The sequence below is a fragment of the Nicotiana sylvestris genome, chromosome 5, assembly GCF_000393655.2.
Source record: "Nicotiana sylvestris chromosome 5, ASM39365v2, whole genome shotgun sequence".
Lineage (NCBI taxonomy): Eukaryota > Viridiplantae > Streptophyta > Magnoliopsida > Solanales > Solanaceae > Nicotiana > Nicotiana sylvestris.
The window spans coordinates 33,257,338-33,285,244 of record NC_091061.1 but is presented as its reverse complement, the minus strand read 5'-3'; the positions used below and the strand labels follow the sequence as shown (position 1 = coordinate 33,285,244).

Sequence of the window (27,907 nt, the reverse complement as noted above, 5' to 3'; positions counted from 1 at the left end):
TAAATCTCGAGATCAATAAAATTTTCTCAAAACTTTTTTAAACATCAATTTTGTAATTTAAGTCCGAATCATGTCAAATGACATTCGTTTTTCACCAAATTCCACAGAAACGTCTTAAATCATATATAAGACCTGTATCGGGCGCCGGAACCAAAATACGGGCCCGATACCATCATGTTCTAAGCAAATGTCATTTCAAATTTCTTTAAACAATTCAGAAAATAATTTTTCTTTAAAAATCCATTTCCCGGGCTTGGGACCTCAGAATCCGATTCCGGGCATACGTCCAAGTCCCATATTTTCGGGTCTGTTTACCCAAAGCGTTGACCGAAGTCAAATTTATTCATTTTATAGTCAAAACTTATCATTTTTCATAGATTTTTACATTTAAGCTTTCCAGCTACGCGCCCGGACTGCACACGCAAATTGAGGTGGTGCTAAAGGAGGTTTTTATGGCCTTGGAACGTAGAATTTCATTGCAACACAAGTGATGACTTTTTGGGTCATCACATATAGTGGATTGCTCATCTCCATCCGTGGACGTAGGTCAATTGACCAAACCACGTTAAATATTTATGTCTCTTTTGGTATATTTTTCTTCTGTTATTCGATTTATCGTCATTTAAGTGTGACTTTACTAGCTTCCACATGGCACTTGATTATTTCGATCCTAACAAACTATATAAAATTTTGAAAACATTGATTATACTATTGAAATTATGCATCCGAAATAAAGTTATTCTGAGCTACAACTTTTTCACTCCAACGTCATGTTACTTTCTTGTTTTCACTATGTGCAAATTAGGGATGTACAATAAAAATAGATAAATCACACCAAATCGATAATTCGGGTCAAATCGAAAATAAAAACTCGATTGTGGTTTTAGTTTAATTTGGTTTGGTATTGAAAAAAACCCAATCGTAATTGGTTTTTGGCTTGGTTTTAACTAAAAATGTCAAACCGAAACCAAACCAATCCAATAGTACGTTTTTAGAATTTTTAAAAATACTTTATATATATAAATATTTATTATAATGTAATTTATAAACATTTCTTAAACTTTTTCACAATTTTATATTTTAACGTATTATTTCAAGTTTGGACTTAACATTATTGAATGGTAAATAAATGAGAAATTTTCATAAAGCACTATCTTTTAGCAGTAATTAGACATCTATAGATACCATTTGTTATATTACGGATTATAGATACATTTTCTGTGGTTATAAGATGTATTTGATGTATTTAAGATATTGTATTCACGAATACAGTAGCAAAAATAGACTTGAATTAGGGAAGTCTAGCTAATCAATTGTTGTATTCAAGTGTATTCGATTGTATTCATAGAGTGAAACATGGGATTACAGCTGGATAGATTATTGTATTCAACTGTATTTACGACGTGAAATAGGGGATTACACTATTTTTAAAACAGAAAGTGAATCAATTAACATAATGGACTCCTAATATAACTCAACAAACTCAATTATAACACATAAATTTTATATTTCCAGTTATAAAAAAGATTCTCAACCGAAAAATACCCCAAAAACATAGCAATCTTCAGAGAAATTATATAATACATCTGAATACATAAATTATATTAATTAAAAAAACATATGAATACATTCATGGCATATAGCGAGACAATGAATACAATGAAATACATAAAATACAGCGGGATACATTGAAATACAATGAGAAAAAAGACGGTGAATACAATGAAATACATGGAATACAACGAGATACATTGAATTACAATAAATAAAAAAGGACAATGAATACAATGAAATACATGAAAATACAACGTGATAGGTTGAAAATACATTGAAATATATTAACATAAAATCAAGTTGCTCAGCCCCAAAATCTATCGTCTTTGTTCAAGAACAAACCCTAATTTTCGACGAATCTGTCGTCAAGCAAAACCCTGAATCTCACTATTCCCACGCATCCTGTAAAACTATTAAACAGAAGAATTCAGCAAAAAGAAAAAAAGCCCAACATGGAGACTTACAGCAAAATTCAAGAGTCGATAAAAAAGATTCCAACTTGACAAATAGATTCTGTTGCACTCAACCCCCTTTCTTTCTGGACATGTGAATTATATTGACTTCAACTTTTTCTCTCTCAGAAGCAAAGTTGTATTACTGATTCCTTTAGCTGATATACTTCGAGTTTTTGACCTTTCTCCCTGTTGCCTTATTTTCAGAAGTGGTTGTAAGCCCTTAGCTTTGATTCGATTCGCAATTGCCTTTGCGGTTAAGAAATCGTTTTTCCCCATTTTTGAATTTGGGAATTGAGATAACCAAGTTCAAATCTGACAAAAAATCTAGGAGATAAAAGGAGAGAGAGAGAGCCGTATAACTGGATTTCGCCGGAGAGGAGGAGGTTCCCAAATCCCAGCCAAGAGAAGTGGTGGTCGGTCAATGAATCCGGTATTATTTGGAAGAGAAAATGACATGTATCAAATTAGAGAGAAAAAAAAATAGTGTAACTGAATAGCGTATTTAGTAGCTTAGGCCTTAGGGGTAGGATGTACCAAAATTAGATATTTTGCTATAAACAGTAAAAGGTATCTATAGAATATAATTATTTTTTAAATGATATTTATTTAAAATAAATAAGGTGTTAACTTTTGCTATAGGAGGTAAAAATTCCTAAATAAATTTTATAGCCCATAAATATAGTAACTCAAACAAAGTTCAAATTAATATTAATTCTAACAAAAGAAATTCAATTCAACACTAGGAATGATGATAGTATTGGATATTTATTTCTTTGTTTAGCATTGATTTATAATGAAAATGCATAACTTAATTTATCTTTTTTTTAGTGCTTAGTTATGTAATTAATAGTACTTATTAGCTATACTTATTTTAGCATGACCTATATAGTATTTTTAGATTATGTTAATTTTTGTTATGCCTTATTAATTAGCAATATTTTCTTATGCAATTTTATTATCTTTGTTATAGAATATTTTATAATGCTATGACTTATCTCATATTATTGTGTTATTTTTTCGAAAATACATCATATAGTTGTATCTTACTAGGACTAAAGAAATATTTAGAGCACAAGTTACATATTTTGTGCTATGAAAACTTTACCGAAAAAATCCGAAAATCCGAAAACCCAAGAAAAACCGAGACTGAAAAACCCGACTTTGTTGGTTTGGTTTGGTTTATACATTTAAAAATCCGACACCATTAGTTTGGTTTGATAATTGAATAATCCGAACCAACCCGACATATGTACACCGCTGGTGCAAATAATAGATGATGCCAAAGAAATTAACAAAAGAAAACAAGAATATAATCAAGTTTTTGTCTTTAAATTATTTAAGAACTGCAAATTAGTCTGTATTGAAGTTACTCTTTCTATTTAGAATCAAGTTATATATTGAACGTAATGTCTTGTTTTATCTTGTAAAAGTTGAACTTAATGCATATTGATAAAGGTTATTGATGTAGGTCTCGAATCTCAGCAAAATCCTTCATCTTTTCCCCATTTCCCTTTCTCGCTTAGCTCATTCTGACTCCATAAGAAAATAAAATAAAAATTCATGGTCATACAAGTCCAAAAAATTTCAAATTGTGTTATTAATATTTGGATACATAAATTGCATCGATCTATAATATATTAAGTATGATTTAGTTTTTAAAGTGTCTAAGAAATAAATATTTTTCTTGATCTATCAATCCGACCAGAAGTGGATCCAGAAATTAAACTCTATGGGTTCAACTTTTAAAAATTTTAATATTGAACCCATTATATTTTTAAAGTTATGGGTTCAAATCTATTAATTTTTACAATTTTAATGAATTTTTATACATAAATTTCTACTCCGCGTCGAAAATTATGAGTTTAATTGAACTCGTAGCTACCACATTGCATCTGACTCCAAGATAGTATACATTTATAAGAAACAAACTTACTTGCCCATTATTACACCATACCATAGTAATTTATTATGATAAAACGATAAAATTAAGGTAAAATTTGCATTAATTAATCATGTTAAGGATAAAAATGCATATAAATAACACACTTGTAACTTATTCGTTGGTGTAAATACGGAATATTGTATCACAAAAAGTAGTGAAGTAATAAATATTACTCAATTTTTAATTAGAGGTTTCAAGTTCGAACCAGAAAATGAAGTCACATCTATAAGGAGTACTTTATATCAAAAGTGAAACTTTTTCGCATGAATCTAGATTAATCCTCCTCAAATCAGGGTACTGGACGGAAAACAAAAATATGTGAAATCTTTACACAAATAGCAAATCAGGGTACCAGACGAGAAGCAAAAAAAATGTATGATCCTTACACAAATAGCCGGACTGGTTCATTGTTTACTTTTTTTAACTAGTATTTATAGATTATGCATTTATTATACACAATTATACATATATTATTTATTTGCCGGTTATTTTTAATTTATGCAATTGGGTGAGCGACTATTGATTCTTAATAAAAAATGGAATGTTGTGGTGCATGTTGTACCGTTCAATATACAATGGCTAACAGAGACAAAAAGAGGTTGTTAGGTAAGTACCTAACTCCAGCTATAACTACACATTTTCTCAATCCCAACCCACCCCCAACTTTCCAAAATCCCCCAAGTTCACTTACTTATGCCTAGTTTAGCTGTGTAAGGAACAAGAATATCACAAATTTGCTATCTTGGGATCAATCTAATTTCTAAAACCACTACAAAAAGGCCTTATTTGAGTACATTATCTGTAGTTGTAAAACATGGAGAAAAAAGCAGGAAAAGAAGAAGCAGTTGAGCTACTAGGAAAAACAGTGGAGAACAAGCAAATCATATTCAAAGGATACATAGAAGGAATACCAGAGGAAACTGACATGGAGTTGAGAATTGGAAAAAAGTTGCAGCTAGAGAAAGTCCCAAAAGGGTCAGGTGGGTTATTGGTCAAGAATTTGTACTTGTCCTGTGACCCTTTTATGCGTGGACGAATGCGCAATTTCACTGGCTCTTACATCCCTCCTTTCACTCCTGGAGAGGTATACACCGATAGCATCATAAAAAATTTTTTTAGACAGTGTAATTTAACTTGCTTTAGTAAGTACTCCTTTATACTTAACCAGAGGACTCGGGTTCGAGTCCCTGGGTATGGAGTCGCATTTGTTAGTGAGCGCTTTACCCCAGAGTGGGATTGTCCGGCGCGAATCCGAATTTAGTCGGGCCCCAATTGGATACCGGACACCGGATTGGAAACAAAAAAAAGTCGCCCGCCTTATTTTCTGTGTTGTTGATTCCACTTTCTATGTGAAGTTACTTGTAATTATCTTTTAGGTGACATGACGTTTGACAAATTGCTAACTACTGTACTATATCTTATAACTTGCTTTACAACAACTGCTACGCCTCAAAAAAAAAGGCAGCCCGGTGCACTAAGCTCCCGTTATGCGCAGGGTCGGGGCAAGAGCCGGACAACAAGGGTCTATTGTATGCACCCTTACCCTACATTTCTGTAAGATGCTGTTTCCACGGTTCGAAACCGTGACTTCCTGGTCACATGACATCAACTTTACCAGTTACGTGAAGACTCCTCTTCAACAACTGCTATGCCTCAATCCCAAGAAAATTGGTGTTTGCTATATGAATGAATACTCACAATCCATATCGCTCTATTTAAGCCCGTTTTGGTCCATTATTATAAAAGACTAGTTTTTCTAGAACCGGAAGTTCTCTACATTTGTTAGTGGCATTGGAGGCATCTTGTTAATTGATTTAATTGGAATATTTTGGTTATGTTTAATGTTGCTTATTTTATAAGTTGTGATGATCTCCCTTTTTTTGCTGTAGTTATTAAGATCCTTCTGTCTCTTAATTTAACCAATCCTCAATCTCAAACTAGTTGAGGTTGGCTGCATGAATACTTTATGTTCAGAGGAGTCATCGTAATTTAAGTATTTTTACGCAACCCTCCTTTGTCCGGATTTTGAGATTGGCTATGCTCGTTATCTAATATTTGTAATATCACCTATTTCTGCAAAAATTCACCTGTCCTTAAATTGTGTTTATTATTGGTTCAATAGTGAGTCTTTATTGCCTCCATTGTCATCACAATTTCTTTGGTTCTGAAAAGGTTAAAATGCTTTCCGTTTCCTGTGAAAGTAGATGCTTAGCGTACTCATGCTTAATTGCTCATACAAACTTTTCTAAGTTCAATTATGTTTATCTAACGGATAGATTTGATGGTGGCAAATTGAATCTTTATTTTCTTGAACATTGCCGTAGCATCATAGTTCCTTTGTTTCATGAAAAGAAAACTACATATTGTATTGATATGCTATCCGTGTCATAAGTTCAACAAAGTTGTCTAACAAATATATTTGATGGTGGCAAACTACAAATCGCAGAACAATAAAACTGCTCTTTTGAAAACATCATATGCAGCCGGTGCATAAAAAACAAAATCTAATGAATTCCCTCTGGCTAATCCTAACTTGCACCACACAAGAAGAAACACAAAAATCAGTTCTAGCAAGTTGCATTTATAGTTGAACTTTGTCTTGGCCATAAACTATTGCAATGAGGCTTAACTGTAAACGTTTGGAAAGGTAATTGAAGGATTTGGTGTGTCCAAAGTTTTAGACTCAGATAATCCAGACTTCAAGCCGGGTGATATAATCTCAGGGTTCACTGGTTGGGAAGAGTACAGCTTAATTTACAAAACCGAGCAGCTGAGAAAAATTCAGGCTGATGATATACCTCTCTCATATCATGTCGGTCTTCTTGGTAGGTTAATCTTAACCTAAAGTCTCTTAACTTTTTATTAGCACCATAGCATCCATACTTTTAGTTTGTGTTTCTTCCTATTAGCCTTGTTCAAGCTTGTTTTCACCTCTTTAGCATCAGATTCGTTTATCACCAAACTAGTATTTGTTGAGTTCAGTCAGTGAACTTAACAAATTATAAATGATTTATATATTTCCTTATCGGAATTAATCGAATCTGAAGTATATGCAGTTTTTACTTTTCTGCAACAAAATTTCTTGATCTGTACTGGTCCATCACAGCAAAGTTACTTATCAAAAAATAAATAATTGAAAAGAAAAAAACGTCATAAAGTTAGACTTCCTCTTCTATGAGATTTTAAGACCTTGTATCTCTCAAGTTGAATGCTGGTTATGGAACTCTCTTTCCATTTTGTGTTTCATGACTGCTGTACTTTCGCATTTGGAGGTCTTAGACATTGTCTTTTAAGTTATATTACTCTGAACATTTTCTTCGATATGCTAGATCCCACCCCAAGTCCCCGAAATCAGGAGCGCAAAAGTGGCCCTTTTCCACTATGCTCTCTTGGTGATCGAATAATTCTGTCACCTTACCCTGCTATTTTAAGTTTGCTATTACTAAAAATCTTTAGTTAATTTTTAAGTCGATCTACTTTTGTTGTCCGTTATGGCAATTGTTAGACGTGATTTTCCAGTTATTTTTCAATGTCTGGTCGCTTCTTCAAGAGTCTGATGAATGTGGACTTCATCCAGGCATGCCGGGTTTTACAGCTTATGCTGGATTTTATGAGGTTTGCACACCTAAAAGAGGGGAATATGTTTTTGTATCTGCTGCCTCAGGAGCAGTTGGCCAGCTTGTTGGGCAACTAGCTAAGTTACATGGATGCTATGTTGTAGGAAGTGCCGGGTCGAAACAAAAGGTAAGTCTCTCGCCGCAGATTGTAAGGTCTCTTAGAAATTGCATTGTTAATTTCATGTTATTGACTGCAAATTCAACCTCATACTATTAGGTTGACATATTAAAAGATAAGCTTGGATTCGATGGATCATTCAACTACAAGGAAGAAGCAGACCTTGATAAAGCTCTTAAAAGGTGAGGATAATGTCTAAACAAACTTTAACTGTCGAAAAGTGGAATAACTTAGAGCCAGAGGTGGATATAGAGCGGATTTTGTGAGCTCAAATGGATTCATTGTTTTCCTGTCGAACTATGCATATGGCAAAAAAATTAAAATATATACATATAATAAGATCACACTTATTCTTAACCCACTGAGTCTAATCCTGGATTCGCCTTCGCCTCTGCTTAGAGCATTATAAAGATGAATAGAGTCCATTTTCATAATAACAATCAAATCTAACTCTTGTTTTAACTTTGCTTGATAGTCACTTTCCTGAGGGCATCGACATTTACTTTGACAACATAGGTGGATCCATGCTAGATGCGGCATTGATCAACATGAGGATTAACGGCCGAATTGCCATCTGTGGGATGGTATCTCAGCAAAGTTTTTCTGATCGGCAAGGGATACACAACTTGATTCAACTCATCACGAAGCGTGTTAAGATGCAGGGCTTTCTCCAAAGTGATTATCTTCATTTATTTCCGCGCTTTCTTGAAGATGTTACTAGTTTGTGCAAGGAGGGAAAGATTACATATTTAGAAGACATGAATGAAGGCCTTGAGAGTGGTCCATCAGCTTTTGTTGGGCTATTTTCTGGAAAGAACATAGGTAAACAGGTCATCCGTGTGGCGCACAATTGACCTTAATCAGACCCCTCAATTTGTTCTAGAGAGATAAAGATCTTACTGCTACCTCCGCGCTTGACAATCTAGTGTTCCATTCTTTATTTAACAACTAAATAAAGGAACCAGGTTGTTTAGATCTTTGTGCTAGTCTTCTATTAGGCAAGTCTTTTGTTATTTTTTTTTTTTTTGTCACCGCTTTTTATATGTTCTACAGAATAATGTTAAGATTTAAGATTGCATTTATAAAAGATACTACTATTATTTTTCTTGTATCATTGGCATATTTGATGAAGAATAATCACCTTTTTGGTATCATGCATGAGAGTTCATGGCATAGCCCAAGGACGCTTGGAATTTTTATGCACATAAGCCACCTGGCAAGAATATGACTACCATTATTAAGTATCCGACAAAATGGAAATCGTTGGTTGGGTTGGTCTGACCAAGAAAGGCATGAGACATTTGGCTCTTGCTTGGGATGAGATGATGAGTAGCACCCCTTCCCTGCGCGATTTGATCTTTCTCCGATGTTAGTTGGCAATCAATCAAAGACAAGAAGGATGAATGCCTATACGACTTTAGGTCCAACATGATCATCCCGACGGAACCATGATATAGCCTTGAGCAAGTATTTAAGGAGAACAAGGAAAAGGGCAAGTGGTATACTAAATATATTAATAGGAAATCGTGTAACAAAATTATTTTTCTTATATTTTAAAACAAAGAAGTGATTCAACTATTGAAAATGGTGAACAAAAGTATACTCCTTAGCTGGAAAATATATATTTGGTAACAATTTAATGACATGGCACACGACCCGTCTTACATTGAAAAAAAAAAGATGGGTTCGTACTCTTGACAATTCATGTTTCTGAGAAATTGGTCATACATAAATCATGTCTCTTACTTGTTTTCCTTGTATGAACTTTAATGGTAGAGATCAGCATAACGGATGTAGCAATTGATAATGCAGTAATGGAGATTACAATGATTTGAAGATAGTACTATTAAGAAATTGCTGGCACACATGTTGTCCGTCAAAACTTGTGGTCAACATAGAATAGTCCCCTCGGAGGTATGGGTAGGACGCAAGGCAAGTTTTGGTGAAAATAGCACGGGCTAACTAGTTTTCGGACCGATAATCGAAAAATAACCAGCATTTGTAAAATTATTGAAAAATAGCCACTATTTTGCTGCAATACGAAAAGTTCTAGCATAATATATTGGAGATTGATGCACCTGTGTATGAACTTCCAACATATTATGCTCCAACTCCAGCACACGGAAAGTTCCAGCATAATATATCGGAGATTGGAACACCTATATATGAACTTCCAGCATATTATGTTGGACCAGTATATTATGCTGAAACTCCAGTATATTATGCTAGAAGTTCACATGTAAAAAATTCGAACTCCAATATATTATGCTGGAATATATTCCGGATTTTGAACAATGTTTTCGTTCAGATTTATCTTTACATGAAACGTGGCTAAATTTCGATTACTTTTGAAACTGTGGCTATTTTTCAGTTACCACTTGTAAATCTGGCTATTTTTGAATTTCACCCCAAGTTTTGCGGAAGAAATTCAAAAATAGCCAGATTTACAAGTGGTCATTCAAAAATAGCTACAGTTTCAAAAGTAATCGAAATTTAGCCACTTTTCATGTAAAGATAAATCTGAACAAAAATACTCCAATATAATATACTAGAATTCCAGCATAAATATACTGGAACTCCTGTATAATATACTGGGGTTTCATTATAATATACCGGTCCAACATAATATACTGAAACTTTCCGTGTGTTGGAGTTACAGCATAATATGTTGGAAGTTCATACACAGGTGCACCTATCTCCAGTATATTATGCTGGAACTTTTCGTGATGCAGCAAAATAGTGGCTATTTTTTAATGACTTTGCAAACTCTGGTTATTTTTGAATGACCAATCCGAAAACTGGCTAGTCCGTGCTAATTTTACCAAGTGTTGCCCATATATCGGAACTTAGTGTCGAAATTCTTGACCCGCAAATTATTTTTGCAAAACTTCTTAAGACAAATATGCAATTATTTTATTTTTATTATCAATAAGAAATGTCATATGAATTATTTTCAATATATTAAAAAAGACTAAATACAATTGCAAAAGGTATTATTCAATCGCTATATTTTGATTAATCTACTCTTTCTTCATTTTGGAGTGAGATTTCTTTCTTCGTTCAAGCACATAACCATATGCATCTAAGTATTTTCTTTTATGGAAGTAAAAGTAAAATTATAATGGAATTGCTTATCGTTAAAGGATTCTAAAAGGACTATATTAATCTATGAGCGAAAAATATGGAGCTTATGTTAAAAAAAGGTTACACCCTTAAACAAATTATATTCTTAGTTACCCCCAAGTCGGCCATTTGATAGTTGTTACTCCTGGACATTGATGTGGTTAAGTGCATGGATATATACACTCTCCTTTAGCCATGTGAAGAAAAATTTAAAAATCAACTTTCAGATATAATATTTTTCAATCATTAATATAATTGCTTATTTGTTAGAATATAATTGTGTATTTCTTCTTACTTTATCTTGATATATAATGCAAACTTTATCTAACTTTGTATTTTAATTTCTTTTTAAAATACAGTGGCTATTTGATCCAATTGTATATTTTATTTTTTGGGGGCTAAATTTGTAAAAACTTAGCTGCAGTTTCACCATAAATAAAAATAATTTTTGCTAAGATAATAAAGTACTAATTGTGTATTATTTTTTGGTAGATGCAAATGACTATTTTTTTAATTGTGTAATTTAATTTCGGCTCAAATCCATAAAAGAAAAGTTGTCTAGAGCTTTATTATTTTCTTGCTTAACTAAAAGGTGTAGCCAAAACAATGGAGTTGCCATTGTTTTAAAAAATTCATAACATTTTTTATATGTTTAAAGCCACCTACTACGTTTGAAGGTGTTGGTTTATGCTTAGTCAATAATGGCATGCCAATTGGAAGAGTTGGTGGAAAGAGTTGGTGTGGATGCTAGGAGGAAGCTTCCTCCTTTGATGTCACCCATGACATCAAGAGGAGGTAGTTTGATGTCACCAATGACATCAAGAGGAGGTCTTTACCTCTATAAATAGATGCACTCCTTCATTTGTAGAAACCATCCCAAAAATAATACAACACATTGTAGTGAGTAGAGAGTTAAGAGAGAAATTCTCTTAAGTGTAATTGGGAACTCTCCCCTTCCTTTGTTAATATTAAAAAGGCAACTGTTCTCTGGTGGACGTAGGATTATTTTGATCCGAACCACGTTAAATCTTGTGTTCTTTCTTTTACGTTTCCGCTAACAATTGGTATCAGAGCAACAAGATTCTTTAACGATCCAAGGAGGAAGAACAAGCAAAGATGAGTTCCATGAAGTTTGAAATTGATAGATTCAGTGGACGCAACAACTTCAATATCTGGAAGATCCAGATGATGGCGTTACTGCGGAGGGAAGGTTCAATCCATGCTATTGACGGAAAGTATCCTAAGGATATATCAGCTCCCGACAAGGAGAAGATTGAAGGGGATGCATTGAGTGCAATCCAACTATCCCTTGCACCTAACGTGCTTTGTGAAGTGAGTACGGGTACCGAAGAGACGGCCAAACAGTTATGGAAAAAGCTAGAAGGGCTATACCAAGACCGATCAGTGACAACAAGGATGTTGTTACAATGACGTCTTCACACATTTAAGATGGGGTCAGGTACTTCGTTACAAGATTGTTTAGATGTGTTCAATAAACTTATCATGGACTTATAGATTGCAGGAATTAAAAAGGAGGAGGAGACGCTTGCATGTTCTTTGTTATTTTCATTGATTTCAGGATATCGTGATATTGAGAATTCAATTATGTATAGCAAGGAGCCTATCAAGCTTGAGCAAGTGCGGTAGACACTTAACTCTAGTGATGTGCGGAGGCACATTGAAGGAGATAGAGATGACCAGGCAAGTGGGCTCTTTGTGAGAGGCCGGACTAGCCAACAGGGAAAGAGCAAAACAAAGCACAGATCAAAGTCTCGTGTGAACAAGAAGAATACAGAGTGTTGAGGTTGTGGCAAGAAGGGGCACTTTGAACGAGACTGCCCAATGTCAAAGTCCAAGGAAAAGGCGAGTGCATCCACAGTTGAACAGGTACATGATTTTGATAATGATTATGTACTAACAACATCGTGTAATAATAATAGTAGTTATGGAAACAAATGGGTGTTAGACTCTGCTTGCACTCTGCATATGACGTTCCGAAAAGACTGGTTTAGCAGCTATGAGAAAAGTGGAGGAACCGTAGTAATGGGCAATAATGCAACTTGTGCAATAGTTGGCATTGGCTCAGTTCGGGTTCGCTGCCATGATGGAGTCGTGAGGACTATTACACAAGTCCGTCATGTTCCTGATCTGAAGAAGAATTTGATCTCCCTGAGTACTCTGGATGAACAAGGCTACAGGTACATGAGCGAAGCAGGAACTATAAAGGTGACTAAAGGTTCTTTAGTCATGCTGAAAGGCAAGCTGGAGAACGGCCTTTACACATTGGCCGGAAGCACCATTGTTGGCTCTGCAAATGCATCTACAGTGCAGTTATCTAATGATGACAAGGCAAGACTATGGCACATGAGACTGGGTCATATGAGCGCACGTGGACTGGAGATGTTGAGCAATCGTAAACTTTTGGAAGGTGAGAAGATCAGCACGCTTGACTTCTGTGAGCACTGCGTTCTAGGGAAGCAGAAGAAGGTCAGCTTCAGCACTGGCAAACACAAGACAAGAGGAGTGCTAGACTACATCCATTCAGATTTATGGGGTCCTTCTAAACTTCCATCGAAGGGCGGAAAGAGGTATCTTCTCATTTTTATTGATGATTTCTCACGAAAGGTTTGGGTGTATTTTTTGAAGGCAAAAAGTGATGCTTTTGAAGCATTTAAAGAGTGGAAGATTTTGGTTGAAAATCAAATGGAGCGGAAAATCAAGTATCTTCGCACAGACAATGGCTTGGAGTTTTGCAATGAAGAGTTTAATGAATTCTGCAAGGTTCATGGGATCTCAAGACATAGGACTGTCAGGCATACCCCACAGCAGAATGGAGTTGCCGAGAGAATGAACAGAACTCTTCTTGAAAAGGCTCGTTGTATGCTCCTACAAGCCAAAATGTCCAAAGTATTTTGGGCTGAAGCAGTTCACACTGCTGCTCATATTGTCAATCGATCTCCAGCATCGGCAATTGACTTTAAGACTCCGAATGAGGTATGGTCAGGTGAACCCTCTAACTATTCATACTTACGAGTATTTGGGTGTCCAGCTTATTATCACGTTAATGAAGGAAAGCTTGAACCAAGGGCTAAGAAGGCCATATTCGTAGGGTATGTGGATGGAGTAAAAGGGTACAAACTTTGGTGTTTGTCTTTACTCAAATTTATAGTTAGTAGAGATGTCACCTTTGATGAATCCTCTATACTTGATCCCCGTAAAGTTTCCGTGGAGTTTTCAGGAAACAAGAACGACGAGCAGGTGGAGCTTCCGGTGGAGCTTGCCAAGGAAAAGGATCAAGAGACTCAGGTTAAAGATGAGTCAGAAGATGTAGACCTTGAAGAACTTGTTGTCAATGAACCATACACAATTGCAAAGGGGAGGGAGAAGAGGCAGACAAGAGAACCGGAACGCCTTATAGATCAAGCAAACTTGATTGCATATGCGTTCGTAGCTGCACAAGAAGAGATTAAGGATCTGGAGCCCTCCTCGTATATTGAAGCAACTTCTTGCAAGGATGTTGTACAATGGCGGTTAGCCATGACTGAAGAGATGGAGTCTCTTCACAAGAATCAGACATGGGTCTTAGTGAAAAGACAAAAGGGGAAGAGGACAGTTGGATGCAAGTGGGTCTACCGAAAGAAAGAGGGAATTTCTGAAGTGGAAGATGTTAGGTTCAAGGCGAGATTGGTTGCAAAAGGTTTCAGCCAAAAGGAGGGAATTGACTACAATGAGATTTTCTCTCCGGTCGTGAAGCATAGCTCAATTCGCGTGCTACTAGCATTGGTTGCCCAATTTGACTTGGAGCTTCAACAGCTTGATGTCAAAACTGCTTTCTTACACGGTGATCTAGAAGAGACAATCTATATGGATCAGCCTGAAGGTTTCCTAGCTGAGGGAAAAGAAGATCACGTATGCCAACTAAAGAAGTCTTTGTATGGTTTGAAGCAATCCCCTAGACAGTGGTACAAGAGGTTTGATGCATTCATGACTACACATGAATTCTCAAGGAGTGCATTTGATAGCTGTGTGTATCACAAGAAGATGTCTGGTAACTCAATGATTTATTTACTGTTGTATGTTGATGATATGCTTATTGCTGCTAACAACATTACAGAGATAAATGCTTTGAAGAAACTGTTGAGTAAGGAATTTGACATGAAGGATTTAGGAGCTGCAAAGAAAATCCTTGGTATGGAGATTTCAAGAGAAGACGGTGTTGTACATCTTTCTCAGAAGAGGTATATTGAAAGGGTTCTCAAGAGATTCAATATGCATACGTGCAAGCCTGTAAGTACACCATTAGCTCCTCATTTTAAACTTTCAGAGTTACAAATGCCTCAGTCCGAGGATGAGGTGGAGCATATGTCAAAGATTCCTTATGCCAGTGCAGTTGGTAGCATTATGTATGCTATGGTATGCACACGTCCAGATATTGCTCAATCTGTAAGTGTGGTAAGTAGATACATGTCCAGCCCAGGAAAGAGGCATTGGGAAGCTGTCAAGTGGATATTGAGATATCTCAAAGGAGCTTCTGGTGTTGGTCTGACCTTTCGAAAAAGTGGTGGAGGTATTTCAATTCTCGGTTATGTAGATTCTGACTATGCAGGAGATCTTGACAGAAGAAGGTCCACAACTGGATACATCTTTACCCTCGTTGGCAGTGCCGTTAGTTGGAAGTCGACTCTGCAGTCGATTGCCGCTTTGTCTACGACAGAAGCAGAATACATGGCAGCAGCGGAGGCGGTGAAGGAAGCTATCTGGTTGAAAGGTTTAGTAGCGGAATTGAGTTTGGTTCAGCTGGAATCAACTCTTAGATGTGATAGTCAGAGTGCTATTCATCTAATGAAAAATCAGAGATTTCATGAGCGCACTAAACACATTGATGTCAGATTTCATTTTATTCGAGATGTTGTTGAAGAGGGAACTATCAAGGTCGTGAAGGTTATCACAGACGATAATGCTGCAGATATGTTGACCAAGATAGTCCCACTCGCTAAGTTTGCACACTGCAAGGACTTGGCGGGGGTGTGCATCAACTGATGCAACTCCGAAGAGAACAGTTGTTAGGTGTGTTCAACAATGGTTTGATTCTTCTTGTTTCTTACAACGGGGTTGCCCAGTAAGCTTAGAAGTTTTGGCCAGAGTTGTTCACACGTACACTCGAAACACAAACCAAGGTGGAGATTGAAGGTGTTGGTTTATGTTTAGTCAATAATGGCATGCCAATTGGAAGAGTTGGTGGAAAGAGTTGGTGTGGATGCTAGGAGGAAGCTTCCTCCTTTGATGTCACCCACGACATCAAGAGGAGGTAGTTTGATGTCACCAATGACAACAAGATGAGGTCTTTACCTCTATAAAGAGATGCACTCCTTCATTTGTAGAAACCATCCCAAAAATAATACAACACATTGTAGTGAGTAGAGAGTTAAGAGAGAAATTCTCTTAAGTGTAATTTGGAACTCTCCCCTTCCTTTGTTAATATTAAAAAGACAATTGTTCTCTGGTGGACGTAGGATAATTTTTATCCGAACCACGTTAAATCTTGTATTCTTTCTTTTATGTTTCCGCTAACAACGTTGTTTAAGTAAATAGAACAATTATTATAGTATATTTTTTATTTCTTTGACAGGCACACACATTCTTCCTTTTCCAAAAAAACAAATATTTTTTCAAAACTTGAATAACAAATCGTATTGTGTGGCGAAAGACTTGTAGAGTCATTTAATGACGGTTGTTCTGGAAGTTTTGAAAAACAATTTTTTAATAAAGTCTTAATAATTAGAAAATTATTTACATTGCATTTTAATTAAATTTAAAGTCTTAATAATTAGAAAATTATTTACATTGCATTTTATTCAATATGAAATTTATTTTTAAGGGATTTTTTTTTTAATTATTTACTATTTAATATGATTATATAAGGCATCAAATAATCATTTTGGGTGCTTATTTGAACATGGATTAAATATTTTATTTGACTAAAATAAGAATATTTAAAATGCATATTTGGTTGTTTCGCGTTAAAACAATTTTAGTTTAGATCGTTATTATATTAAATACTTTTAATTTAATATGTGATTTTAAGTTCCAATATTTTAAGTTTTTGATTGCAAATCAATTGAAGTTACCATACAAGAACGTTCACATCAAAAAGGATTTATGTTCAATTAGTACAACTTATATAAGGTAAAATATTTATTGATTTAAATTCCTAAATATTAGGTTTTCTTACCTAATTTAATAAGGAAAGGTTTAATATGCAAAAGTTTAATTGATTTCAAAATCCTAAATGTTAGGAAAGTAACTTAAATTACAATTTTGTTTATCATAAAAATTATTTTTAAAGGATAAAAAAGGTGAACGACATTTCGGTAAGGGCCTTCATATTTTTAATATAGTATAGATATAGAAGATATATAAATATAGATATAGATAAAGATTTTTATGTGACGGTGTAATTTTTTTTATTTTATAGAATCGTACTCTTAATTTTGTGACCATAAAAATACTTCATATTTCCTTATATAATGTCATTCTCTTGGCTTTTGTCCAATCACAATACTTTATTCATCCAAGATTCGAAATCAATAATATCATGGTTCCAATTTTATGGGATGGCCCCAAAAGGACCAAATCAAGAATATAAGGAAAACCAAAATATTGCACAATCTAAGAGCAAATATTTATACACCCCCTCCCCCGCCCCCACCCCCCCCCCTTTTTTTTTTTTTGATATATAAACCGTTAAACTTAAACCCCTCCTCCCCTTAAATTCCATAGCTTTGCGCCTGCAATCTTCTTCCCCTAACATCTTCAGGTTTCTTCTCCCCTCTTTCCCCTTAAAAATCATATAATGCCACTAAAATCTTGCGGTATATAAATAAACTATTTTTAAAAAGTTTATCGTTGTAATGTACTGCATCGTCACTCTCTAATTTTGAGTTATAAATTCTGAATGCGTCTCTACTAGTTCTGAAGTTTAAAGTTTTAACAATCTCTAATTATGTCTTGTTTCAGGTCGCATTGATCACTAAAATCAGCGGTTGATTTGACTGTTCAGTTGTAACGGTCTCAGTTAACAAAAGTTGTCGCCTTTTCTTTGCCGCCGGCGAAGACGTCCGTTAATTCCGTCGACGGCTTGCTGGTGAGATTTCTTATTCAGTGTTTTGTTACTAAAAGATTTTTCTTTTAATTAATAGGTTCCAGTTTTTAAACTTGTGAGGGAAGTTATTGTACTTTTACACGTCATAGTTCTTTTCATATCACTTGTGTCAGGTAGACACTAATTTTAATATTTAATACTAAAAGATATTACTCTTTCCATTCCAATTTGTGTAATGGTATTTGACTTGACATGAAGTTTAAGAAAAAAAGAAATACCTTTGAAATTTGTGGTCTAAAACAAGCCATAGACCTTTTCCTTTTGATAACGGTGGTGTCATTGCTAGCTTGCGCGTGTTGAAGTTTGGCAAAATGCCAAAGTCCCACATCGGTTGGGAGTTAAGTTTGGGGGGGGGGGTTCCCCATATAAAAGAAGGCCTAATGTTTAGGATTTAAACACACCTCTCATTTGCCTTCTCATCTGTTTAAGGCATTTGTATCTTCTCTCTTTAGTATTATTTCACTTGTATTTTTGGAGTGGAATAAAATATTGGTTGTGTCCGAGGAGTAGGCAAAATTAGCCGAACCTCGTAAATTCTGGTGTTCCCTTTATTGTTGCTTTATTGTCTTATTTATTATTTGGTGGCTGTCATAATTTTTGGTATAGTAGTTGTGACTTATTCACACTATATACATTTGGCTTCCGCAACAATTGGTATCAGAGCCAAGGTACTGTCTAAGTATGCTCTGTGGTTGCAGCATAGTCTGATCTTCCACATCAGAAAAGATTTATCTTGGTAACTGAGTCAAGGTTCTGTCTGAGTATGCTCTGTGGTTGCAGCTTAGTCTGATCTTCTACATCAGAAAGGAAATAATCTTGATTTGTGTCGTCAGCTATTAAATAATATTTGTGTCAAATATGGGAGACAATAAACAAGAAGAATCTACATCAAGTGTCAACAATACGTCATCATTGGCATCTTCGCTTATGACAAGAATTGTGTCAAATGCGAAATTTGCGGTAGAAATTTTTGACGGGTCCGGGCATTTTGGGATGTGGCAAGGCGAGGTTCTAGATGTCCTTTTTCAACAAGGGCTAGATCTGGCCATTGAAGAAAAGAAACCAGATGTTATTGGAGAAGAAGATTGGAAGATTCTCAACCGTGTTGCTTGCGGTACCATTCGATCCTTCCTTGCTAGAGAGCAGAAATATCCATACACAAGAAACTTCTGCAAGTAAATTATGGAAAGCACTGGAGGATAAATTTTTGAAGAAAAACAGTCAAAATAAATTGTACATGAAGAAGAGACTGTTTCACTTCACCTATGTTCCTGGTACCACGATGAATGAACATATCACCAGTTTCAATAAGTTGGTCACAGATTTGCAAAATATGGATACAACTTATGATGATGGTGACTTGGCCTTGATGTTGTTGGCGTCACTTCCTGATGAGTACGAGCACCTTGAAACTACTCTACTCCATGGAAATGACGAAGTTTCTCTTAGAGAAGTTTGTTCGGCTTTGTACAGCTATGAACAAAGAAAGCGAGAAAAACAGAAGGGCGGAGAAGGAGAAGCACTATTTGTGAGGGGTCGTCCTCAAAGTCAAACGAGGACAAAGAAGGGAAGATCCAAGTCAAGATCCAGACCCAGCAAAGATGAATGTGCCTTTTGTCGAGAAAAAGGGCACTGGAAGAAAGACTGTCCGAAGTTGAAGAATAAGGCCAAACATAACAATGGAAAGGCCATTATGGATTCAAATGTAGCTGATTGTGATGATTCAGATTTCTCATTAGTTACAACAGAGTCATCAACATCATCAGACATATGGTTGATGGACTCGGCTTGTAGCTATCATATGTGTCCCAACAGGGACTGGTTCGTGGAATTTCAAGAAGGAGAATATGGAGTCGTCCACACAGCGGATAACAACCCTCTTACCTCATATGACATTGGTTCAATACGATTAAGGAACCATGATGGAATGATCAGAACATTAACAGATGTTCGATATGTACCGGATTTGAAGAAGAATCTCATCTCTGTGGGAGCCCTGGAATCAAAAGGGTTTAAAATCATTGCAGAAAATGGAGTGATGAGAGTATGTTCCGGTGCACTAGTGGTAATGAAGGCTAATCGGAAGAATAATAATATGTACCGCTATTGTGGCAATACAGTTATTGGGACAGCGACAGTGACATCCAGTGACGACAAAGAGGCAGAAGCAACTAAGCTATGGCACATGCGCTTGGGACATGCTGGAGGAAAATCCTTGAAAACTCTATCAGATCAAGGATTGTTAAAAGGAGTCAAGGCTTGCAACTTGGAGTTTTGTGAGCATTGTGTTAAAGGGAAACAGACAAGGGTTAAATTTGGTACAGCGATCCATAATACTAAAGGCATTTTGGATTATGTACACTCTGATGTTTGGGGTCCTTCCAAAACACCTTCATTGGGTGGGAAACACTATTTTGTAACCTTTGTTGATGATTTTTCCCAAAGAGTATGGGTGTATACAATGAAGAACAAAGATGAAGTGCTGGGAATTTTTCTCAAATGGAAGACGATGGTGGAGAATCAAACAGGCAGGAGGATCAAGTGTATTCGCACAGACAATGGAGGTGAATACAAAAATGATCATTTCAATAAGGTCTGTGAAAATGATGGCATCGTCCGACACTTCACTGTTAGACATACACCACAACAGAATGGAGTGGCAGAACGTATGAACCGGACCTTGCTGGAGAAGGTACGGTGTATGTTGTCCAATGCTGGCTTGGGCAAAGAATTTTGGGCTGAGGCAATTACATATGCATGCCACCTCATTAATCGTCTACCATCTGCTGCTATTGATGGCAAGACACCATTTGAAAAATGGTATGGAAAACCTGCTGTAGATTATAACTCTTTGCACGTGTTTGGCTCAACTGCATATTATCATGTGACGGAGTCAAAATTGGATCCAAGGGCAAAGAAGGCTATTTTTATGGGAATTACTTCTGGAGTCAAAGGATATCGCTTATGGTGTCCTATGACAAAGAAAGTAATATTCAGCAGAGATGTTACCTTTGATGAATCTGCTATGGTAAATAAGGTAACAGAAGACACCAAACAAAATAAAGGTGCTTCTAAGCAGGTGGAGTTTGAGGGAAAATTTATTTTTCCTACACAAGAAGCAGATGAGGAAACAAATGAAGATTACCCTCTGGAAGGAGAGCCAGTAGAGGAGATTCCAACTCAGGAACCTCAACAACAACTTGAATCAATAGCAACCAGCAGGCCAAAAAGAACAATAACGAAACCTGTTCGTCTCATAGAGACGGTTGCTTGTGCAACCTCAATTGTAGCTGATGATGTTCCTACTACTTATAAAGACGCTGTCCAAAGTTCAGAAGAAGATAAGTGGAGGATTGCCATGAATGATGAAATACAGTCCCTTCATCAGAATCATACATGGAGATTGGCCAATCTCCCGAAGGGAAAGAAAGCAATTGGGTGCAAATGGGTATTTGCAAAGAAGGAAGGATTTCCTAACCAAGTAGATGTTCGCTACAAAGCAAGATTGGTGGCCAAAGGATATGCTCAAAAGGAGGGAATTGATTACAATGAAGTGTTTTCTCCAGTTGTAAAACATTCCTCCATTAGAATTATGTTGGCTTTGGTAGCACAATTGGATTTGGAACTAGTTCAGATGGATGTAAAAACTGCGTTTTTACATGGAAACTTGGAGGAGGAAATCTACATGACTCAGCCAGAAGGATTCAAAGTTGCTGGAAAAGAAAATATGGTGTGCAAACTTGAAAAATCGTTGTACGGATTGAAACAATCTTCTAGACAATGGTACAAGCGATTTGACGAGTTTATGTTGCGGCAAGGGTACAAGAGAAGCAAATACGATCATTGTGTGTATTTGCACAAGCTTAAAGATGGTTCCTTTGTATATCTTCTCCTATATGTTGATGATATGTTGATAGCTTCCAAGAATTTGGAAGAAATTGATAAGTTGAAGATTCAACTGAAGAAGGAGTTCGAGATGAAGGATCTGGGTGAGGCAAAGAAAATTCTTGGCATGGAGATAATTAGAGATAGACGTTCAAAGAAACTCTGTTTATCTCAGAAAGAATATTTGAAGAGAGTACTACAACGTTTTGGCATAGATGACAAGACTAAGCCAGTTAGTACTCCACTTGCTCCCCATTTTAAGCTAAGTACTACTATGTCGCCAATGGATGAAGCTGAACGAGAGTATATGTCAAAGGTACCATACGCAAATGTTGTTGGTAGCTTGATGTATGCAATGGTTTGCACAAGGCCTGACATTTCACAAGCTGTTGGAGTTATTAGCAGATATATGCACAATCCAGGGAAGGAGCATTGGCAAGCTGTGAAGTGGATTCTACGGTATATTCATAATACTGTAGATGTCGGGTTAGTTTTTGAGCAGGAAGACAATCAGTCTGTAGTTGGATATTGTGACTCAGATTTTGCGGGTGATCTGGACAAACGAAGATCAACTACTGGTTATGTGTTTACTTTTGCAAAAGCACAAGTTAGTTGGAAGTCTACTTTGCAGTCAACAGTTGCTTTGTCTACAACAGAGGCAGAGTACATGGCTATTACAGAGGCTGTGAAGGAGGCAATTTGGCTTCAAGGATTGCTAAAGGAGCTTGGTGTTGAACAAAAAGGTATCACAATTTTTTGTGATAGTCAAAGTGCTATTCAATTAGCGAAGAACCAAGTTTATCATGCAAGGACGAAGCATATTGATGTTCGGTATCATTTCGTACGAGAAATCATAGAAGAAGGAGGAGTCACAGTGAAGAAAATTCATACTACGGAGAATCCTGCTGATATGCTAACTAAGGTGGTGACTGCGATCAAGTTTCAACATTGTTTGGATTTGATCAACATTGTTGAACACTGAAGATTGAAGATGAAGACACAACCAAAATTTGTTATTGAGAGAGAATTGAAAATGTGGAATTTTGCCAAGGTGGAGATTTGTTGAAGTTTGGCAAAATGCCAAAGTCCCACATCGGTTGGGAGTTAAGTTTGGGGGGAGGGGTTTTCCCCTATAAAAGAAGGCTTAATGTTTAGGATTGAAACACACCTCTCATTTGCCTTCTCATCTGTTTAAGGCATTTGTATCTTCTCTCTTTAGTATTATTTCACTTGTATTTTTGGAGTGGAATAAAATATTGGTTGTGTCCGAGGAGTAGGCAAAATTAGCCGAACCTCGTAAATTCTGGTGTTCCCTTTATTGTTGCTTTATTGTCTTATTTATTATTTGGTGGCTGTCATAATTTTTGGTATAGTAGTTGTGACTTATTCACACTATATACATTTGGCTTCCGCAACAATTGGTATCAGAGCCAAGGTACTGTCTAAGTATGCTCTGTGGTTGCAGCATAGTCTGATCTTCCACATCAGAAAAGATTGTAAGGATCACCTAGTTTTTTTTGTCTTTGCTAGGATTTAAACATGAGACTTCCTAGTTCTCAACCCAATTCGTTAACTACTAGGCCACACCCTTGGGTGCAATAAGGCATAGACTTTGTGTGATTATAAATCATCTCATTTAAGTGTAAAATCAAAAGTTTTTTAAAGTTAAATTATTTCTAAATATAGAAATGTGCTTTTTTCTTGGAACAAACTAAAAAGGAAAATGTACCACGTAAAATAGGACATAGTAAGTATTATCAATGCATTTTTTGGTACTTCATGGGTGATCCTCCTTTTTTAAAAGGATTGCCACATGTTACTTTATACGAAAGCAACTACTTGAAAAATGATCCCGTAAATGATTCTACAAAGTAAAATATTTGTCGTGGAAAACATTTTCGCTCATATCAAATGCACATGGTGTATCTCTCTTGTTTTCTGTGTGAGATCAAGTGGTCTTGGGACAGAGGTTTTTCCATTTTTCTGACTTGGGATTTTTTAATATAGGTGGGAAATTTGTTTAGTAATTGATGGCAGCTCCAGTGGGACCTAGACCAGGGAATATACCACCCAATTACAATCCTAATGCACTTCCTGATGGAATGCAAAATTTGCAAATTCATAGACCCAATCGCCCGCCTTCAAACCCCAGTGGTAGTCCTAGGCCTAGTGCAACACCTTCTGGACAGAAGCCACCCCCTTTTGCTGGTGTGCCACCTGCAAGTCGTCCAGGACCTCCTCCACCTGGCGCATTCCAAAGGGGTCCTACGCAAGCTACATTGCCTCCCAATTTAATTTCTAGACCATCTGGCCCTCCTGTGGGTCAACCTACACCACCCTTTGCATCTAGGCCACCTCCTGCTGGTGCAGTGCCTCCTTCTGTGGGTGGTACTGCCATTCGCCTGCCACCTAGTGCTTTGCCTTCTGCACAAGGTGCTCATGCTGGCCCACCAGGACCTTTTGCCGCTTCAGCAAGCCCTCTTGTGCCGCCTTCTGGTGTTTCTAGTTCAGCTAGTAATGGTCCACCTGCACTTGGTCCGGGGACAATGCAGAATGGACCACATTTTTCTCCGGCAAGCAATACAATGAGGCCACCAGCTGGAGCTCCTCCATCAGCAATGTTATCATCTGGAACTCCTTCTCACCCTCCAAGGATGCGTTCACCCTTTGGAAGTCCACCTGCCAGCACAACATCAGTTACTGCACAACCGCCACCTCCATTTCCGGGATCAGCTCACAATGTGCCACCTCCTTCAGGTTCCTTCCCCTTTGCATCACCAGTCCCAGCCATGCCTCCTCCTATGAGTGCTGCTTATGGAATGCAGACATGGCACACACAGCCTCATCAGGTAAAATATGCTTACCATATTGTCATTGTACTTTTAAGGTAATATGTTTCGACTTTCCTGAAATTAGTGTAACAGTTGTGCGCATATCCTATTTAAGGAAAAATACAATATAGTTTGCATCCATGATAACAGAGAATTTACAGCTAGTTTATTTGCCAAGTGTAGTAGCATGACATATGAAACTTAAGAGTTGTGAATGGCAAGTTATGGGATACTTAGTGCTCCATTATTCGCACTAGTAAAAGTCAACAATTCATTGCAAAGAGATTACAGCTCAAGGGAGTTAAGAAAATATGTATAAGTTGTCTACACCACTTACATTTTTTTGTTTGATCAGTAAGTCACAGGAGAATTACGAGTTTAATGAGTTCTGTAAACATAAAATTAGCTGCTTCTTGGTTCTGGCTGCAGAAACAGCCTCAAGGCTTCAGTAAGCCTAATGATACAAGAGATTCTCACTGACTTAATTGATAGAAAGAATCTATCATGTTGAGAATCATGAAGCCTTTTGATGCTGTTTACCAGTAACTTAGCAATACCTTGCTTCTGTATTGGACTGTTAGTAAAAGGGCAGCCTGGTGTTTAAGGCATCCCGCGTTCACGCAGGGTCGGAGAAGGGACCGCACCCAAGGGGTATGATGTAGACTGCCTAACCTAATGCAAGCATTAGTGGCTGCTTCCACGGCTCAAACCCGTGACATATTGGGCTGTTAGTATCGACAAGAAATGGATTTTTGAAGTAGTAGCTCTGTTTTAAAAGGCAGAATTGGGACTCTCCCGGGGCTCGCCCTGGGGTGGAGCACTCGTAAAACGCCCCTGGGCTTATGTGTGGGGCTTAGTTTTGTAAGACTTACGCCTCGGTTGTCAGGGCTTACGCCCCGGACACGCCCAACGCTTAGTGTACTGGGCTTGCCTAATAGAACTTTATGCAATTGTGTATAACTAACCTTATAAATCCTCAAATTTTCTTAATAAATCGTTGACTATTCAAAATTACGTTTTTCTTAATCATAAATCATTAAGTTGAGAGTATTTTATGTCATATTTAAAATAAAAATTATTGCATGTTATCCACTAAGACTGCTATGATAGTAGATTTTAAATAAATCTTTCACTTAAAAGTATTTATTTATTAACTTTTGTTATGTCTTTATTATATTAGTCCATGATTTTTTTATAATTATTTTCCTAAATATTTGTTTTTCACGTTTACGAGATACAATACTTATTAATTTAATAGCTCAGTATTAGCTAGTAACTATCTACAAATAATTAGTTATCATGATATAGTATGGTGAATTATGTGTCGCTTTATTAACTTGTTGAAACTTAAAAATAAATGATGCTAGAGAATCATATTTAAATTTTGAATTATATTTTATATAAATTCTCTTTCAAATAGAAAGCATATTAAATAAAAAGAGTATTTTAAAAAAATAAATAAATATCGAAATTCTTTCAAGATTCATTACTCCTTAAGAGATACATATAAGATTTTGCATCGAATACATTACTTTTGATGTTTGAGTTGTAACGACGTTGCAACTAATTTGAATATTATGATGTATGTCATACCTTTTGTATGACAAGAGGGGTTGCTCTGATGGTAAGCAACCCCCACTTCCAACCGAGAGGTTGTGAGTTCGAGTCTCCCCAAGAGCAAGGTGGGAAGTTCTTGGAGGGAAGGATGTCGGGGGTCTATTTGGAAACAGTCTCTCTACCCTAGGGTAGGGGTAAGGTCTGCGTACACACTACCCTCCCCAGACCCCACTAAGTGGGATTATACTGGGTTGTTGTTGTTGTTGTTGTTGTTGTTGTCATACCTTTTGTATTATTCATAGTTGAAGTATAATTTATAAATATTTTAAATAGATTATTTGTTATAATTTTATAATTTTAACGTAATTTTTATAATTATTTTTTATTTTATATTATCTTAAAATTTTTGAAATTAGTAAAATTTAAAAATCCCTAGGACTTACGCCCCATGTCTCAGGGCTTACGCGTTGCCTCGTTAGAGGTAAAGCGCCTCGCCTCAAGCCCTCGCCTTTTAAAACATTGAGTAGTAGGGCCTTAAAATGGAGAAAGCAGTTTTAAGACCTTACCATGAGGTAAAGGGCATAAAGTGAAGAAAAGTAGAGAAGAAGAAATTAGTTATTTTGAGTTGAATGGCTTAGAAGTCCCTTTAGATAAGGTTTCATTCATTAGATAAGTACCTTCATAATCTTCATGAACTTGAGATGAGATAACCAGAGACTTTACATTGATGATCATGAGTTATTAAGTTCGTTCACTGTCTATGCTTGACAATTGTGCTTCAAACCAATAACCTTATAAAACAAATTAGCAACATTGCTAGCTTGTGGAAGTATTTTCTTAATTTTTAACAGGAGTAAATTCAATAAAAGATAATTCAAATTTTGATATACTATATAGTTTCTATACACTCACTTCACCTGGATGATGTAACTCATTTATGGTGTTGTGAAGTTAATGTCATAAGATTGCTCATTGATGCATGGTGATGCTTAGATCAGTAGCTTCTTGGAATTCCTGTAGCTGCTCCCTTGACCATCTCTTTACCTATATCTAATGAAAAAATGTGTATCCTACTTGGTGTGACATTTCAACATTAACCTTTGACTCCAAAAGCTTACTCATTCTAGGGGTCGATTTTTTTGGAAAATCCTTTGGGCTTTTGATGCTTATAGTTTGTGATTGTAATTCTTGTAGATTCATAATATTGTTCTTCAGTATAGGTAGGTTAATTTCCTTATTATTTCATGTGAATGAAGATGTCCTTTAGGTAGAAGCATACTACTGGCAGATCTTTTTTCTGTTTGTGTCTAGCCTGTTAAGAGTGAGAACCAGCATGTTTGGCTATGTTTTCTACTGTCCTCCAGAAATTGGCAGAATACACAAGCAACAGTATGCTTTGTTAAGGGAGAAGTAAAGAATCTTTCCTCTAATCTAATTAGGAAACTCTATAAATTCTCAAGCTTCTTGTCAATCTTTACTTCAAGACCATAACATACGCCAAGTCGCGTGCAAAATCCTTTAGTCAAGTCTTCTGCTATCAATTACCATGAATAAAGAATGACGTGTATGCTTTGATCAACCCAGATCTTTTCTATGGAAAAAGAGATTCATGCTCTCTTCCAAACTCACCTTTGTTATTTTCGGTTAGAGTAACTCTGGGCCA

General features: G+C 36.3%; 2 protein-coding genes across 4 annotated transcripts in view; both read left to right on the top strand.

The window, feature by feature from the left end:
• The first annotated feature begins 4,568 nt into the window (after positions 1 to 4,568).
• On the top strand, positions 4,569 to 8,797 carry LOC104236607 (2-alkenal reductase (NADP(+)-dependent)). Of its 2 annotated transcripts, none has more exons than XM_070174327.1 (5): positions 4,569 to 4,931; positions 6,675 to 6,776; positions 7,529 to 7,695; positions 7,786 to 7,868; positions 8,162 to 8,797. In XM_070174327.1, exons 1-5 carry the CDS (start codon positions 4,766 to 4,768, stop codon positions 8,538 to 8,540), a joined length of 897 nt encoding a protein of 298 aa, XP_070030428.1. In that variant the 5' UTR covers positions 4,569 to 4,765; the 3' UTR covers positions 8,541 to 8,797. The 2 variants fall into 2 exon arrangements, with proteins under 2 accessions (XP_070030428.1, XP_009788864.1); XM_009790562.2 differs by having other exon boundaries at positions 4,571 to 5,035; positions 6,599 to 6,776.
• Positions 8,798 to 17,555: 8,758 nt separating this feature from the next.
• LOC104236608 (protein transport protein SEC24 C-like) overlaps positions 17,556 to 27,907 on the top strand; it is a 28,329-nt gene continuing 17,977 nt past the window's right edge. The window contains exons 1-3 of one of the 2 annotated variants that reach the window (XM_070174325.1): positions 17,556 to 17,626; positions 17,827 to 17,953; positions 23,864 to 24,705. In XM_070174325.1, the coding sequence (XP_070030426.1) occupies positions 23,887 to 24,705 (819 nt within the window). In that variant the 5' untranslated portion in view covers positions 17,556 to 17,626; positions 17,827 to 17,953; positions 23,864 to 23,886. The other variant, XM_070174326.1, reaches the window with a different exon arrangement.